The sequence below is a fragment of the Oreochromis niloticus genome, linkage group LG17, assembly GCF_001858045.2.
Source record: "Oreochromis niloticus isolate F11D_XX linkage group LG17, O_niloticus_UMD_NMBU, whole genome shotgun sequence".
Lineage (NCBI taxonomy): Eukaryota > Metazoa > Chordata > Actinopteri > Cichliformes > Cichlidae > Oreochromis > Oreochromis niloticus.
The window spans coordinates 15,458,237-15,474,379 of NC_031981.2; the positions used below are offsets into that span (position 1 = coordinate 15,458,237).

The 16,143-nt window shown below is 39.9% G+C and overlaps 3 protein-coding genes across 6 annotated transcripts in view; 1 reads left to right on the top strand and 2 right to left on the bottom strand.

Moving 5' to 3' along the window:
- The window catches only part of tulp3 (TUB like protein 3), a 26,351-nt gene extending 19,995 nt beyond the window's left edge, over positions 1-6,356 (bottom strand). Inside the window, exons 1-2 of one of the 2 annotated variants that reach the window (XM_005456648.4) lie at positions 6,238-6,349; positions 274-368 (exon numbers count right to left, since the gene is read on the bottom strand). In XM_005456648.4, the coding sequence (XP_005456705.1) occupies positions 274-329 (56 nt within the window). In that variant the 5' untranslated portion in view covers positions 330-368; positions 6,238-6,349. Of the gene's footprint in view, positions 1-273; positions 369-6,237 lie in introns of both variants that reach the window. The other variant, XM_003452025.5, reaches the window with a different exon arrangement.
- A 713-nt stretch (positions 6,357-7,069) lies between these two features.
- rhno1 (RAD9-HUS1-RAD1 interacting nuclear orphan 1) lies at positions 7,070-8,891 on the bottom strand. Its single transcript, XM_005456647.4, has 3 exons — positions 8,731-8,891; positions 8,404-8,591; positions 7,070-8,244 (listed from the first exon to the last, which is right to left on the bottom strand). Exons 2-3 carry the CDS (start codon positions 8,566-8,568, stop codon positions 7,519-7,521), a joined length of 891 nt encoding a protein of 296 aa, XP_005456704.1. The 5' UTR covers positions 8,569-8,591; positions 8,731-8,891; the 3' UTR covers positions 7,070-7,518.
- A 126-nt stretch (positions 8,892-9,017) lies between these two features.
- Positions 9,018-14,274, top strand: foxm1 (forkhead box M1). 3 transcript variants are annotated; one of them, XM_019346879.2, is made up of 9 exons: positions 9,018-9,195; positions 9,539-9,987; positions 10,109-10,257; positions 10,487-10,678; positions 10,770-10,898; positions 11,156-11,215; positions 11,670-11,718; positions 11,857-12,029; positions 12,238-14,274. In XM_019346879.2, the coding sequence occupies exons 2-9, from the start codon at positions 9,579-9,581 to the stop codon at positions 13,057-13,059; spliced, it is 1,983 nt and encodes a 660-aa protein (XP_019202424.1). In that variant the 5' UTR covers positions 9,018-9,195; positions 9,539-9,578; the 3' UTR covers positions 13,060-14,274. The 3 variants fall into 3 exon arrangements, with proteins under 3 accessions (XP_019202424.1, XP_019202426.1, XP_019202425.1); XM_019346880.2 differs by lacking the exon at positions 9,018-9,195 and adding an exon at positions 9,213-9,375; XM_019346881.2 differs by lacking the exon at positions 11,156-11,215.
- Positions 14,275-16,143: the final 1,869 nt, after the last annotated feature.

Consider the following 16,143-nt stretch of genomic DNA (forward strand, 5'->3'; position numbering starts at 1 on the left):
AGTCATTCAGCGACTTGAAGAAACATAGTAATGCTGACCTCAATCCTAACACAGGCAACTCTGTAATTCCTTATTTCTAAAAAGACTATCCTGCTAGGAGAATTAAAGCAAAAGTTTCTTTAACTGCATCTGTTTTCATGCAGAAGGCAGCTGTCTTGCTTAAAGAAAGAAACCACAAGTCTTAAAGGGCACACAAGAATGTATATTCTGAAAAAAACTCTACTACTGAGATCAAAACATACTGCATGTACGCGTGCCATTATGCGCAACTACCTGTATGACCAGCGACTGTACGCAGGCTGAGATCCCTCGGTCTTTACAGTGTCCATGGATGCAGCTTCAGGAATGCCAGTCCAAATGTCTCTTATCTATAACAAAAATCTTCATTTACACTCGTGGTCTTACTTACTGCTCAGTTCTACTCATTTGTAACCCTACAGACTCCAAGATCTCTGCTAGTGTGTCACTGAGAAAGAGTAGATGTCCCACCCATGGGAGTGACAGCTACCACTGCTGAGGTACTCTGAGGTTGTGAGGCTTAGTGCTGTTACCATGACTTCACACTTGAGGCAATGCGCAAGGATCCAGCTAGGGATAGGTATGGAAGTGACAGTTTTGAATGTCAGAGTATTGCAAAAGATCAGGCAGAGACAGAACTGAAAGTCTGAAAGAGCACCAGGGTAAGTTGTTTTAGCCTGATTATATTTTAGATATAAAGTCACTCTTTAAAGGTTGCTATCACTAAGTTCCCACAATACCGTTCACTAACTACTGAGAAAGTCAGCACTTGCATGTGGCTCATTTTCTCTGACTCATAGGAGGGGCCACTGGACGTATAGTATGAAGCCAGACTTCAATTCTGTCTGGCATCTGAGTTATGCAACAGTGAGTCTATGTTGAGCCTTAAATAGTCCAAATCTTGTCAAAACTAATTCCCAAACTACCTTCCTGGATCACTCTAAGATTACATTTTTCATTGTGGAACTGAGAAGCATATGCAGTTTTAAGAAAGTTATCTGAATAAAATTAAACCTATAGAGTACAACATCTAAAAACAGATACAGTGGGAGGACCTTTATGTGGTTGCTAGGCGACCAGAAGCTGACATTTGTTTTTCCTGAGGCTATTTGGAAGAGAGAGACAAAATAAAAATCAGACAGAAAATGAGGCATATATTGTGTATGTTTGTTCTTAGAGAGAGAGCAGTAAACTCGCAAATACGTTAACTCATGATAAGCAGGGGAATCATTCACCCGTGGGAGTAATTATTGAAGTCAAAACAAATGATGGAAATAAGCTACCCTTGGGATGCCAAGTGACACAGTCCCCTTTTGACTCTTTCACAATTATGTTTTACTTTATTTAGGCAACAACAAAAAAAGCAAACTCATGTCCATTAGCACTAATTCTTCATAATTAACAAAGAATGACAAATACAGATATATCTATTAATTTAGTTGACTGCTTGCAGTGCTGTACTATTCAACAACAAAAAAGTGTATAGATTACAAAAACCAAAAATGCTACTTTAGTCTCTAAATGCATGAGAAACAGAGTGGACTACGCCTGCCAGCTGGGCCATTTGGAATTCACTGGACAGCCACAGTAAATCACAACTGGACCACAAGTCGTTCTTGCAGTTGCAGAGGTTAACCGCTATCCTTGTAGAGAATTTTTTTAATCAATTGATTTATAACAATGTTCAACTAAGATGGCGTGCTAACTTCAATATCACCCCAACTGCTCATGCAGAACTGCACACATGATATGATGCAGGTAGCAGGTTGGAAAGGAAACGTTTCAAAGGAATTTATGCATTTCTGGAAGCATTACTGGAAGCAGTAATATTGTAATTGTATATAGCACGTTGCGTGCTCAGTTACAGTAGAAAAGTATTATATAAGAACAAGTCCATTTACCGTTGCCGCTAAATAATCATCAGCAAGTTTGACTATCTTTATAAAAGCAGAGGTTTTGGCAGTTTGCTGGTCTGGAGCATTCAGGTGTGTGTTAACACAATATTGCAATTTTTCCAGGAGTGGATGTCCCAGCAATTTCACCATAAGCTCAGAGAAACTGTGATCCCAAGTTCCAATATAATTACAAAAAAGACTAAACAACTATGGGCTGTTTGGACAGATTACACAGAAGAAAGCCTCTTTTCCCTAAATTGAAGATGGCAACATGGCCAAGGTTTGCAAAGTGGCATCTGAACAAACCACAAAACTTCTGGAACAATGAATAGACGAGACCAAAGCACAGATGTCTGGCCATAACGCTGTGTCACGACTGTTGAAAGCCAAACACAAAACACAGCATAAACACCTCATACCAACTGTCATACCAACTGACAGTGATGATTTGGGCTTGTTTTGTTGCCACCTGGACACCTTGGAGTTACTGAGTTAACCATGAGCTCCTCTATATTTTAGAGTGAAATCTGAGGCCATCTGCCTGATAGTTAAAGCTTGTCTAAAATTGAGTATTGCAACAGAACAATGGTCTTAAGCACAGCAACAAAAACTACAACAGAATCACTGACAAAGAAAAGAATCAAGGTGTTGCAATGGCCTAGTCAAAGTCCAAACCTTATCCCAACACATTCCTCCTCAATGATTCCACATTTCCACAAGCTACTGAATCTTACTGAATCATACAAAGAAAATTTAGACACAATAGGTATAAAAGAGTCTTTGTAGGACTAACTTTAGTTTCCAACAGGAAATATTCAGAAAAAAGTTAACTATAATTAACTTTAAGCTGAAGATCCCATGCTAACACTTGTGGACCTCACATGTCATCTAAGAAAAGGTGTTTCATTTCACCTCAGGTTATACGTAACACTCTACCCCACAGTCCACTGAGTGTGAACACAGGGGCTCACCAGCTATTCTCAAATGATGTGTGGAGGCCCACTGTGTGTGCTGTGGGGCTAGTTCCAGTGTTCCTGTAGAATTTTACATAAAGCACAAATTATTATTGCAATATATTTCACACACAGTTATGAATTAACTGTTAGATTACTGCATCAATACTTTGTACTAATTTGCACTCACTTTTCCTTAAAAAAAAAAAAAACTTTAGTAATTAAAAAGGCTGATCAATTTCTTGTGTGAATTAACCCACAATTAAAAACAGTGCAGGTGACCCACCAATAAATGACAAAAAGGAGAAAAAAGTACAGCAAAGGCTACCTGGGAAGTAAACGGCCCTCATCCTGAGTAAGTCATCTGATCTGCTGGGAGACGTTGGTTAATGCTAAACTAAGGAAGCCCTGGGAAATCTAAGTCCTCCTCTGAGAAATGTTTGTTTTTTATGGGGTTTTTTGTTTGTTTGTTTGTTGTATGAAAGTAGTTGATGGATGGAAAAGTGGTAAAAGCTAATAGAGTATCCTGTTATGTCTAGATGCTGCAAAAAGGCCATCAAATATACAATCTAAAGAAGAACTGATGACATGTCAAATGGCCCTGAGGCAGTTTTGCCTCTACACACTGAAATTTTGGTTTGTGTGCACACTGGGATAGAGAAAATAGTGAGATTTTATGAACAAGGAAACTGTACATTTCATTCATTCATCACTCCTGAAGTAGCAGCACAGATAAATACCAAGAGAGTATTTCCAGAGATATTACAGGAGGAAGAAATGGTATTCAGACAATCCAACAATGAATAGAAATCTAAAGGAGAATTCAGTAACACCAAAGATAGTGGCTGATCAAGATCAACTTTAGTATCCCCGAGGGGCAATTTGCTTTGCAGCCAGCCAAGATGTGCCAAGAAAAACACAAATCACATCATAGAATTTTAAAAATTAATAGTGGTAGAAACAAATTAGAATTTAAATCTATTTGTTCTGCAACGAGGCAAAGAATACCTCCTCCCTTAAGTCAACAGCTGATACTCTGAAAACACAGGATGTGTGCTATCACCCGAATTTTTTCTCCCTTCAATTCTGCTGCCCTGCCTCTATACAGGAGGGCAGATCATCTAGCTTTATACCTGCCACTTTACTACACAATTTAACAATATGCTCCAACCTCTTCTTGTTCTTCAAGCTAAGAGACCCAAACAAGCAGATTGAATAAAAAGTTAAAACAGACTCAATAAAAGACGAATAGAACATTTTCCTAAAGACATTATCCAAATTAAAACCCCTACGTTTCCGATACAAATACTCACGCTGGTTCCTAAAATATACAAATAAAGTTGGTTTTAAGAAATATTACAGCAACCTCACTACATAAATGACAAATACTAACACAAAGCACCATTATCTGAACACACACAGTAACTACACTAGGGTTTGATGTGTGCATTTTCTGTGCTAGCTCCCTAAGCAGGCAATCTGTCATCAAAACTTTGAAAATCCCTGCTAAGCACAAGCCTGGCACTATTTGTGCAGTGCGACAAATAACAAAACTCCACCAGCCTCGCACTTATGACGCTACACTCATGTTATCGACACTTGAAACATTACAATGGTGATGCTGTTATGAAAACTGTCATTCTGCAAATGTGTCAGCTCTGCATGGTGACTCTGGGATTTGTAACTACTCCAAGCTGCCAAGTGACTCAGCAGTCACTGAAGAAATACGAAGGACACAGCATTCACTGCATCAAAGAATAATACTAATAATATATATATATATATATATTTTTTAAATTGTGTGGCATTTGTGAGGAGCCCTTTATCCATTGCTTTTCAACACTGATAAAGTGTGCATTCCAAGTGGTGTGCTAATCAGGAATGTGTTCAAAGTGGTTCACATTACTAAGCTGACACGGTTAGAAAGGCCCTGAGATTTCCAAAAACACAGTACTTGTTCCACATCTGGGGAAAAAGTACTCAGAATGGGAGTTATTCCAAGTCAACAGACCAAGACTAACTGATACCATGCAGAGACCATTTCTCTGTCAATACTTGTTTGCAGCAAAATAGTCAATTTAAAAACAAAACACACACAAAAAAGTTCTCGTTTCAATGTCACTGTAACTAATAAAAATTATCTATCACTAAGTTTAAACCTTAGGTGACAGAACTTATCTACAAACTGATTAAATCAAATAATGTGACTCGCTCTATAACAGGAAAGGGTGGGTGAGCTACTGTGATAATTATCTCCCAACAAAAATGAAGGACGAATCTCTGCTCCAGTTCTTAAAACCCTGTGAAGCAGCTTCCATTAACACAGCAGCGTTTTTACACTCTGTGTATGTATGGGGAGGGGGGTTACAGGCAGTACATTATACCCAGGCGAATTTTGTGTGACTGTTTGTAAATCTATGTTTTGCATTCAGTAACTGGCTTACTTATCCAGATATTTATCTATTTACTCATTTGGGAGGTGAGGATAAACACACGCTGACATGAATGCTTTTTACATAAAACCAGAGACTACGAAGAGGCATGTTCAGACATGATATACAGTTTTTTTCCAGAGCACTCACCTAAACCTAGTGAGTGCTCTGAAGTGGCTGAGTACCTCTCTTTAGGTACCAGGATCTAAAGCATTTTATACAGCAAAACAACTATTTGGAATCCATCTAGTCTTGCTATATCCAAATTTGAAATATCTATGGCGTTATGTATGAGGTAAATATCTAACGCAAATGCTATTTGAAATAAAGAGATGTGTTCGTGTATAACAAAAGGATTGTCTGCGGCTTTAATAAATAAATAAATAAGTGTTTATTACACTGTACGTGGGCATTTAACTAAAGACAAACGAGATGCGACAAATTATGGGTTTCCGAACTATTTTATTCATCGGAAAAGGAGGGAGTATGGCTACATTTATAAGCAAGCAAGGGTAACATTAAAACAAAACGGTTGCTACTTATGGTTATTTTTCCCCCTTTCTGCTGTGCGGTTTGTGCACATCACAAGTCCTGAAATACAACGACCGTTCTCTCGCCATTCGCCCAGTAATAGTCATCGAAACGAAAAAATAAATACAATAAAAAGATGGGGGGGGAACTACACCGTTAACTGCTCCTTGTGCTCACACGCCAGCTGTGGAATGTTAAAGCTAGCCTGTTACCGTTACAAGCTAACGCTAGTTGCCTCAGCCCAGTCTCTATCTGTATGCAGCTCTCTCTTATAAAAGTTGTGGGCGACAGCTAAGTTTTTCGCCTCAAAGAAAGCGCTAATCCCAGCGCTTACCTCCCCATTCCCCAGTTCACCAAAGGGAAAAAGTAAGGACACAACGTACAAGCTGCGTTAGGTTTAATTCTCACCTTATGCTGTAGTAACTCATGTTTGTCCACGGTTGCTAAGGAAGATCCTCAGGAGGCATAGCACTTTTGTGGTTGGGAAGAACTCAGTTGCTCAGTCCTTAGTTACCGAGCACACTAAAGACAGGGGTTGCTATTGGCTTACCAGTTACTTAGGGGGAAGTTGATTGGTGGACATTCTACAGAAAGGGGGAGTGCATGCCTTGACTGTAGGAGGGGTTTTATTTTTCATTTTATATAAATAAAAACCTATATAAATACAAGTTTACATAAATGCAAGTAATGTATACGAATGAATTAGTAATGAATTGTCACAAATGTAAAGTTTTAGAAGAGAAACATCCAGCTAAATTTCCACCTGTCCAATCCAACCCAACTGCAATTATGGCAATATAACTTTACTGCAAACTAAATGTGCAACAAAGTATGTTTTTGTGGAACACGTTAACACTGCTGTGAGGTAGTCTGAATTAATGGTATATCTAACTACTCACAAACCTGCAAGTTACAGGTCTGGCATCTACCATGTAACATAAATGGAAACTAGTGTTTTTCAGTGGTTTCTGGGAAAGTCTTTGAAGGGTTGTGTCACTGTAACTGTTAAAAACTTATTTCACCTGATGATGCTCATCTTTCGTTTCAGAAGGGATGCATCAGCACAGCTCTTTAAGGGTCAACACTTAGTGTGATGTCTCGACTTGCCAAGAGCCAATCACAATCTGGGATGTTGTCTCAATAAATGGAATGCTAGAAGAAGGGATAAAAATGCAGAGTAATCCCAGATGTAGGGGGTCACAGGAAGCCTGAGAGGTTACTCAATAATCAAGAATTTAGCTTTCTCTTTCCTCTTAAACATTTATTTTATGCCTCTTTCGCAATGTAGTAGAAAAGCAAGATGTTTTTAAATTGCACAGCAGAATCATCAAAAACAATCTTAAATGGTCCTTCAGAAGACCAGTGGTTAGATCACACAGGTAACTTGAGTACTTATTTTGTGCTTCTTAATTTTTGGATATTTCAGTTAAAGTTAATATAGATGAAAGTATAGATGATAGTATCATTAGAATCTGTCTTGACGTTTTAATATCACACCCATTAAAATAATTTACTAAAATTACATTTTAAACTCATGCATAAAAATGTTGTTCAGAGGGGGTTCATAACAGACTTTGTCAGACATGGCATTATGATGTTTAGAACTGCAACAATTAGTCAATTAACCAATAAACAGGAAATTAAGCTGCAGCTATTATGAGAATACAGAAAAATCTTACAATCTCTACATCAACTTTGAATTAAAGCATCTGCCTCAGAGAGATGGCCCCTCTGTTTTAACAACACCATCAAGTTCTTTCTTCTTCTCCATGTCACCTTCATTCCATAGTCCCTCTCTGGCGTGTCAGCCACCAAAATGTCAGGTGACCCATTACATGGAGGTGTACACGGCTGAGCCAGCAGCAAATGTCCACAGGGGGTAGACGGAGAAATGTTCCTTTCCTCCATTGCTTTCGGAGTGTCGACATCAGCAGGTGGACAGACACTGCTGACTTCAGTGGTGCTAAACTCTTCACAGGGAAGTGGTGGGTGAGCTACTGCTGGAATTCTGCATCTCTCTGACACTTGCATAGATGGTCTGTCAGGTTCAGCCAAACATCTTTGGTGGGATGAAGTGTCGTCTGAGAATGTTTCAGCACTCTTTTTTCTTACTGAGGCAAACTGTGCCTTTGGTAGGCACTGTGCAGCTGAAACTGTCCTTCTCTTTCGGCAGGTTTCCTGCCTCTGATTTCCCACATGAGTACTCTCTATAGCTTTCTTCGTGGAGATCCCCTTTGGTTGCTGAGTTTGGTCTTTTGGCCCTGTTTTAAACAATAATTGGGGGAATTTGCAGACACTATTTTTCCTGGACAGCTGACTGCAGCTGTCCAAGATGCTTGTGGCAGACTGACACTTTCTCCTCCCTCGTCTCACTGGAGGTGCAGTTGCAACTGAAATGTCAAATTGTGGCCTAACCTGAAATATTAAAGGCAAAGTAAACAAAATAATTCATGTAGTCACATATGAAAATTATTATGTGAAATTCCAGCATATGAAGATCAAGTTTATGTGCAGAATTAATTTTTAAGCAAAACATAGCCCACACCACTTTAAAAAGTATTCATTACAGCCTACCCAGGAATTAAGAGCTGAGCTGCTCTGTGCTTCTGCCTCTGTGAAGAAATCTCTGGCGTTGAGTGCTGCTCGGACTTCGGGCACATTTTGGAGTTTGGCTCCACACAAAGGCCGCTCCAAGAATTGCAGCGAAGGCTTTGCTGTCTTTGTAACTTTTCTGGGCATTAAGATAAATCATCACTGAACTCCTGGTGGAATAAAAACACGATTAATTGAGGCATCAAATGTCCGCAAATAACCAGATGTTGCTACCAAACCAAAATTATATTCGGTTACTACCAAACCGAATATACTCGCTCGTGGGTGCTAAGACGACATTAAACTTACCTTAATGTGCTTCTTTGCATACAATAAATACTTATATCAAGAGTTAGTTGTTTAGTGTAAATTGTCTTTTCTCTGCTTGCTTTGTTTTCATCTCTTTGTTGCTTTTTGTTTGTTATTTCCCGGGTCTTCTTCCCCTTCTTCTTTTTGGTTAGGTTGGGGCTTGACAAACCACCTCACATGTGCATTACTGCCATCTACCGTAGCCATTGTCTTTTCTGATTGGTTCTAGTGACATCGCTATCCTATCAGCTATTGGTTCAAAAATTTCACGTGATCAAAGTGACGGGAGGCCGCACCCACAGCGCCAAAATTCAAAATCGCTTGTGACTCGTATTGACGTCATGTAAATAACATTAAATAAAAGACTGTTTTAGATGCTTTCGGTTATTTTAAACACGAATATGAACCATTACTGGTTGGACTCAAGCTAAACGGAATCTTCTGAAACTTCGCAGTAATATGAAGGTCAGGTTTTTTGCCGTTTGTTGGAGCAGTGTAGTGAACTAGGCACCTTGCTAACGTAGCTTAGCGGACTACCTCAGCGTACGCTAGCGTTAGCTTATATCGTCAGGTGCAAGAAAAGCTAACGCTGGAAAAATTGAATTTGTTTAGGTGTAACGACACAAATCAGTTGCTGATTTTAATGTAAGTTATATGGTAATGTTTCAATAATTGTCAAAATGGTTAGGTAGCCAAAAGTTTCTCGATTCCCGTAGCAATTATATAACGTTACTGTTAGTGTTTACTCTTGTTGTAACTGTTAATCTTCGTTGTTCAGGCTCATTTGTGATTTTGTTTTTGTGTGCAGAATACCCCTGACGAACTTGGCACATTTCAATGATCTGACCATGAGACGGAGCCCAAGGAGACCCCTGATTCTCAAAAGAAGAAAACTGCCTTTTCATCAAAATGCGACTGATTCACAGCCTGGAGAATCAGGCTCCAAAGAACCGTCAAAACCAGCTGCCGCTCAGAGCTTTTCTGATGGTATCCGCATCATGGACCATCCTTCCATGTCTGATACTCAGGTGGTTGTCATTCCGGAAAAAGCAGATCTTCAAAGTGTTATTGGGGCCCTCACAGCTAAAGGCAAGGAATGTGGTGCCCAGGGCCCAAACAAGTTCATTCTTCTGAATGGAAGTGGAAGTGGCAACAAGTGGGACTTTGGACCTGATTCTCAGTCTGCTGCTAAAGGGGCTGCTACAAAGAGTACAGAAGGACATAAAGTTAAAGCTGAAACTACACGCAATTTCCCAGGTGACAAACTTCTAACTGAAATTAAATCATATACGTAAAAGGTTTTTTTTTTAATGTTTAGGATAATGCTTAATCTATAAGTGTGGAATTCAGTGCTTTTTTCCTCTCCGTCTGATGCTAGTGAATAAGGATGTAAACTGCGGTCCTTTGGATGACAGCCTCACCAACATTCAGTGGTTGGGTAAGATGAGCACATGTGCCTTGGAGCCAAATTCTACAAAGCAGCTCAGCAGCAAGGAGAACCAAAACCCTTTACCACAGACCTTTCAGGTTCAGTGCTTTTTCTTGTCACTTACCTGCCTTTTTTTCGGGGGGGGGGGGCAGGCATACTTTTCTGAAGGCAACACTAACCCCAGACATGTTGCTACATGTTCCCTAAACACCCTTTCGTGACAAGTTGGTCACAGCTGTGATTTACAATAACAGCAATAGTAGTCTGATTGCAGAAAATAGTTACACTGTTAGATTTATTGACTTTTGTTTGTTTTTTGTCATATAGGCACACAATACACATACCAGTGCAGAAGCTCCTCAGCAACCCATTTCAGAGAGGCCACCATACTCCTACATGGCCATGATCCAGTTTGCTATCAATAGCAGAAAGAACAGGAGGATGACCCTCAAAGAGATTTACATGTGGATTGAGGACAATTTCCCTTACTATAGAGATGTAGCCAAACCAGGCTGGAAGGTACTTCAGAGCTGCTGAAAGTGTGATATGTGTCCGGCTCTGCAGCAAGCAACAGTTTTCAAATACTTTTTCTTTTCATTTATAATTGCAGAATTCCATCCGCCATAACCTCTCTCTGCATGACATGTTCATTCGTGAAACGTCGCCAGATGGTAAACTGTCTTTCTGGACTATCCGACCTGAAGCCAATCGATGCCTCACACTTGATCATGTGTACAAGGTGAGTGTAGCTGACTCATTGCTTTTACATCGGTGATATCTGGGAACATTTGTGTTACTTGGCCTTAATGTTTTGTTGCAAGAATGCTTGTTAAATGCTTATTGTTTGACCTTGTGTTTATATAATGATTTTGCTTGAATCCTTGTTTTTCAATTGTATTTTTGTATGGCTGACACCTTGAGAGTGTTTTGAGATTCCTCATGTTGTTTTTTGTTTTCTTTTTCCCCCCTAATCTCACTTCACATCTCTCTCTGTAGCCGGGCTGTGATCCAATGACTGCCACTGTTCCTGTGCCAATGCTTTTACTGGCTAATCAAGTAAGACTGATTTACCCATTTCTTGTTTTTTCTTTTTCTTTTATTTTATTTTTAGTTCTTCAGGAGCCATCTTTAAATCACACTCAGGCAGCAGTAAGCCGAGAAGGGCCAGAAAAATCAGAACGTTCATGAATCCATTTGTCATCACCAGACTTTCAGACCCACAGATTGTAGCTACACCTGTTTTTGTTGCAGGAGGAGACAAGAGAGCAGCAGGGAAGCAGAGAGGCTGAAGTCAGTCTGATAGACTGATGTGCTTTAAGTGCACTTGTTTCTGCTAATGTCTGGTATCCATACAATCATAAAACTTTTATTCCTCTCATAACGGTAAAGGTGTAGGGTCAGTTATCAAGGGCCAAATTTTGGACAGAACGCCAAGTTGCAAGTGTTGTTAGGTGACAGCACAGTAAGGCTCCTAACTGATATAATTTATGTCTCATCTTACTTTTCACAGCACCAAAAGAGGACACTTCCAGATGCAAGAAAAACACCAACTAGCTCTGGTGAGTTAAGAGAAATGTATGAGTTGTTTTATAAATTTGGTACTTGAGAAAAGTCAGAGGTTGGCAAACAAATAGAAATTTCTGTTTAGTTTGGAAATGTGTAGTGCAATGTTATGTTGTTGTGTTTTCTGTGTTCAGAGAGAAAGATGAAACCTCTTCTGCCTCGAACCGATTCCTACTTGGTGCCCATACAGCTCCCTGTCACGCCTTCTGTCTATCTGCCATCCACTTCTACTCCTTTTCCTCCACCCTTCTCCCAGCAGAAGGGGAACAATTCACGAGCAGCAAAGAGAGTCCGCATAGCACCGAAGGTAAGGAATTTCTCATATATTTCAGCTTTTTAAAAATGTGTTGTTGTTGTTTTACTTCGTAAGCTATACAAATTGTAAACTGCTTTTCAAAACAAGTATTTCTTGGAACTCCCTAGAGTTTACCTTGACAACATTATGTGCCTAGAGATGAGTATGAACTTCACCCATACCGCTAAGATTTTAATGGGAATGCTTGCATGTCTGACAGGTGACACAAAGTGATTCCCCAGCTGTGATGATATCTCCTCAGAAGAATACGGACTTTAAGGTAGAAGTGAAGGAGGAGCTGGTATGTGTTCCAATTAAATGCGAGACCCCCAAAGCTCCTCCAAAGAGACAAGCCAGCAGCTCACGGCGCAAACAACGTTTGGTTCACTCTGTGAATGAAGAGCCTGTTCTCCTCTGCCACGAAAGTAATTTCTTTGACTCTGGCGTAGCCTCCGATGCTTCGACATTCCAGGACAATCCACATATTGAGCTGGATGAAGACAAGCACGAGCAGGAAAGCCCAGATAGGGAGTTCTCATTCAAAACCCCGATAAAAAGTAGCAGCCATTTGACCTCATCCACCCCCAGCAAGCCACCTTCTTATGTTGCACTTGAGTCTTGGAAAGTAACCCCGGTGGGCAAAGGAAGCCAAAATATTCTGGACTTCAGCCCTATTCGTACACCAGGTGGTCCTACAGTTACTCCACGACACGACTACACCACCTTCAGCTTCAGCAGCACTCCCTTTAAAGACTTGCCTCTGTTTAACTCCCCAAGAGAGCTGCTCACATCCGCTCCCTCCAGAGTGACCGGACCAGCAGAGTCGCCCACCGAATGCCTCAAAAGTAGCTGCTCCAGAGAGCTCCTGCAGGGAGGCGGTTCCACAGCAGCCAATCGCTCAATCACAGAGGGCCTGGTTTTGGATACCATGAACGACAGCCTGAGCAAGATATTGGTGGATATTAGCTTTTCCGGTCTGGATGATGACGACCTTGGTATGGCGAACATCAGCTGGTCTGAGTTCATCCCTCAGTTGAAATAGCCAGAGGGCCGAAACACATTCTATGGCTAAGCAGTGTCACCTGTGTCTTTTTCCTTTTTTTTCTTTGTGTAAACACTACGTGATTAGGCCCACACCAAAGCAGCAAGGCAGAAACAAATCTAGATCTGACACTATTTAAACCATCCGACTTTTCCATATTGAAGAGGATTTCTCTCAATAGAAAGTGAGGCTATTGGCGTAGGAAGAAATTTCTAGTGCTCTAGAATGCTCTAATTTACTCTGGTTGTCAAAAATTCAGAAGCATATCTATGATTATACCAAAACAACTTCAAATAAGGCCCACTTGATGCTGTCATTTTAAACTTCTTATTGGAGACTTATTCGGACTTCCTTTTTGCTGTAGTTTAGGAGCTTTTAGCTTCAAGTTTCTTTTACATCTGCTTTGCTGCTGGAGGGTTCTGGCTACCACATGAGGGGGAAAAATGTAACATAGTTAAATAGATTGCAGGGATGATCCAGTTTCAATTACTGTTTGATGTTTTTACCTTCTCTGAGTTTTTCATTCTTTGAAATCAATAATTGCCTCGGTGTCACTTCTTTTTCTTTAAATTTCTTCACATATTTGGGCCTCTTTGTGTTTTATGTTTTACCTTTTTTGTCTTATTTGTCTGTCTTCTTGAAGGACATGCATAAGAAGAGAAATATGTAAGTGTATATGTATGTTGATTTGCACATTTTAATATATAATTTAGCTTCTACACAAATTTTAAAGTATGTGATATTTTCTGATCAGCCAGCAAGATGCTTCACTGCAGTTTGAGTCAGCGTCTTAGAGCTGACTTAGAGTAATAGATTGTGATGGAGGATTGCTAGTAATAGGCCTTGACAAATAGCACTAACAGGAACAGGACTGTTTCTTTATCTAACTGTAGAACTGTCTTTATCACATGACTTCATAAATTCTCACAGTAATTCTCCTTGTGTATGCTAGTATCATTCATTTTCAGAGCACCTTTAACCTACAAAAAAATGCATGCAGTGACTTCATCCACACAGTCTTGGAGTTTAATATTCACTAGTTTTTGCAACCCCAACTTTGGAGGATAAATACCTGTTTTTAAACATGCCACAAAATGTTGCATACCTATAATGACTTCATTAGTCCTTTGTTGATGTGAAACTTGATGGTTTAGTGAGGCTTTGCCGCGCATTGAGGTATTTCTGTTTATATTTCAATAAAGATGTAAACTATCATTGGTTGTCTGTTCAAAAATGATTAATTCCTTGTTATTGACAGTACTGAATCATGCAATTTGGGTAAAGTTGATTTTATTCTAAAGTCAACACATGAAAATGGTAGTTTGTAATATCTTTTTTACTAAATTACATCATTTACCCATTTTTGTCCAAATAAGTAATTTCATGTAATATTGTTAGTTTCCAATAGGGGCGCATGATGGCTTACTGCATTCCAATGGACCAAAAGGATGACACAATTTTGACACAGGTTTGATCTTGAGGATCTCAGATAATAGTTTGTTTGTGCATGACATTGCAGCACAAATATGTATTTGCAAGACAGACTGAAATAAACTACGACGCATCAGACATCACATAGGCTGCAGTGAATTAATGTAGATGCAAGCTACTGAGCGTTTAGTTTCCCTGGCAAACTTAACTTCAGCAAATGCTAAAAGCACCTTTACTCTTGTACTTTTCATAAAAAAGATACCATACCCAAAATATTAACTCTTAAAAAAAAAAAAAAACCCTTGCAGGACATTTTGCAGAGTTCACAGCTGCAGCTGCAACGCAAACGGCAACAAACACTTTGTAATTCTGTCCTGGAGTTTATGCAGGTGCAGTCAGTGCTACTGCTACAAGTAAGCCTAACACCTTCGAAATCATTTTTTGCTGGCGACTGAGTGGATGCCTTGTGAAGGAAAAACCATGTGGGTCCCACTACTAAAGAGAGACTGCTGTACAATCCAGGACCCATCCTATATGCAGTTCTCTGCATAAGCAGCCTAAGATCTACCTTTGACCTTTTTTTTTTTATAACAAAGGAGATCTTTTAGCTGCTGTGCACCCATACAAACCTGCACAAGATGCGAAAGGGTGAGGATTGGAGGGGTATAGATGAAGTGGAGATGTGAGCCTACACCAGAATAAAGCAACATGTTGGATGACAACACTGGAATTTCCCAGGAAGTTAAAAAGGGAAAGAGTTTCCAACTGACGGAGGAGCTCCAAGGACACAATGACAACATCTTTACTTCGTTCACCTTGGCAGAGAAACTCCTCAGATGAAAACTGGCTCTTGTTGGCACAATCAGGGGAAACAACACAGAGCTACCTCCCCAGCTTGTCCAGTTGCAACAGAGGAAGATTTTGTTGTCTGTCTTTGCCTTTGCCAAAACTACCACGCTGATATCCCACATCCCAAAGCAACGGAGGAATGGGCTTATTTTGACAACAACACACAGGGAACCAGCAGTCAGTGATGGGGAATAGAGGAAGCCTGGAAGCAAGAAGCAATCCTGGACTGCAATAGGCACAAATAGAGTGTGGATGACCTCGACAGGATGTTGGCACCCTGAGTTGTTGAAGGAAAAGTAGCTGCTGGGTGTTGGCTTTTTTCTACAGTCTCCTGGATGCCTTTGTCCCTTGGAAACCACTTCACAGAAGTTGGGGGAGAGTAAAACCTACAAATGAAGAGTGATCCTGGAAGAGCTGGGGCATGCTGGTGACCTCAGCCACTGGTAAAAAGAAAAATCTGAATAAACTTTTGGTTTTCATGACAAGGACTGATGCCAGTTTGAAAAATCAAGTGGAAATTGTTTTAACATATATTCCTTTTATAGCATTTTCTGAATGTAAACAGGAGGTGGCCACTTTTGGCCATGAACATGCTGAGTGGGAGTTTTTCTGGTTTTCTGTGCAAAAAAAGTAATGATGCCTATATAATCATTGATACTGTTAATTACTGTTATACATCTAACTGCAATCATGGGGAAAAATAAATCAGATTGTATGTATTATTTGGGGAAAAAATAGTCATTTTGTTATTTTATCTCTTTGTAGATCATTACAATTATGTGATCTAACTGGTAATGAAAGGGT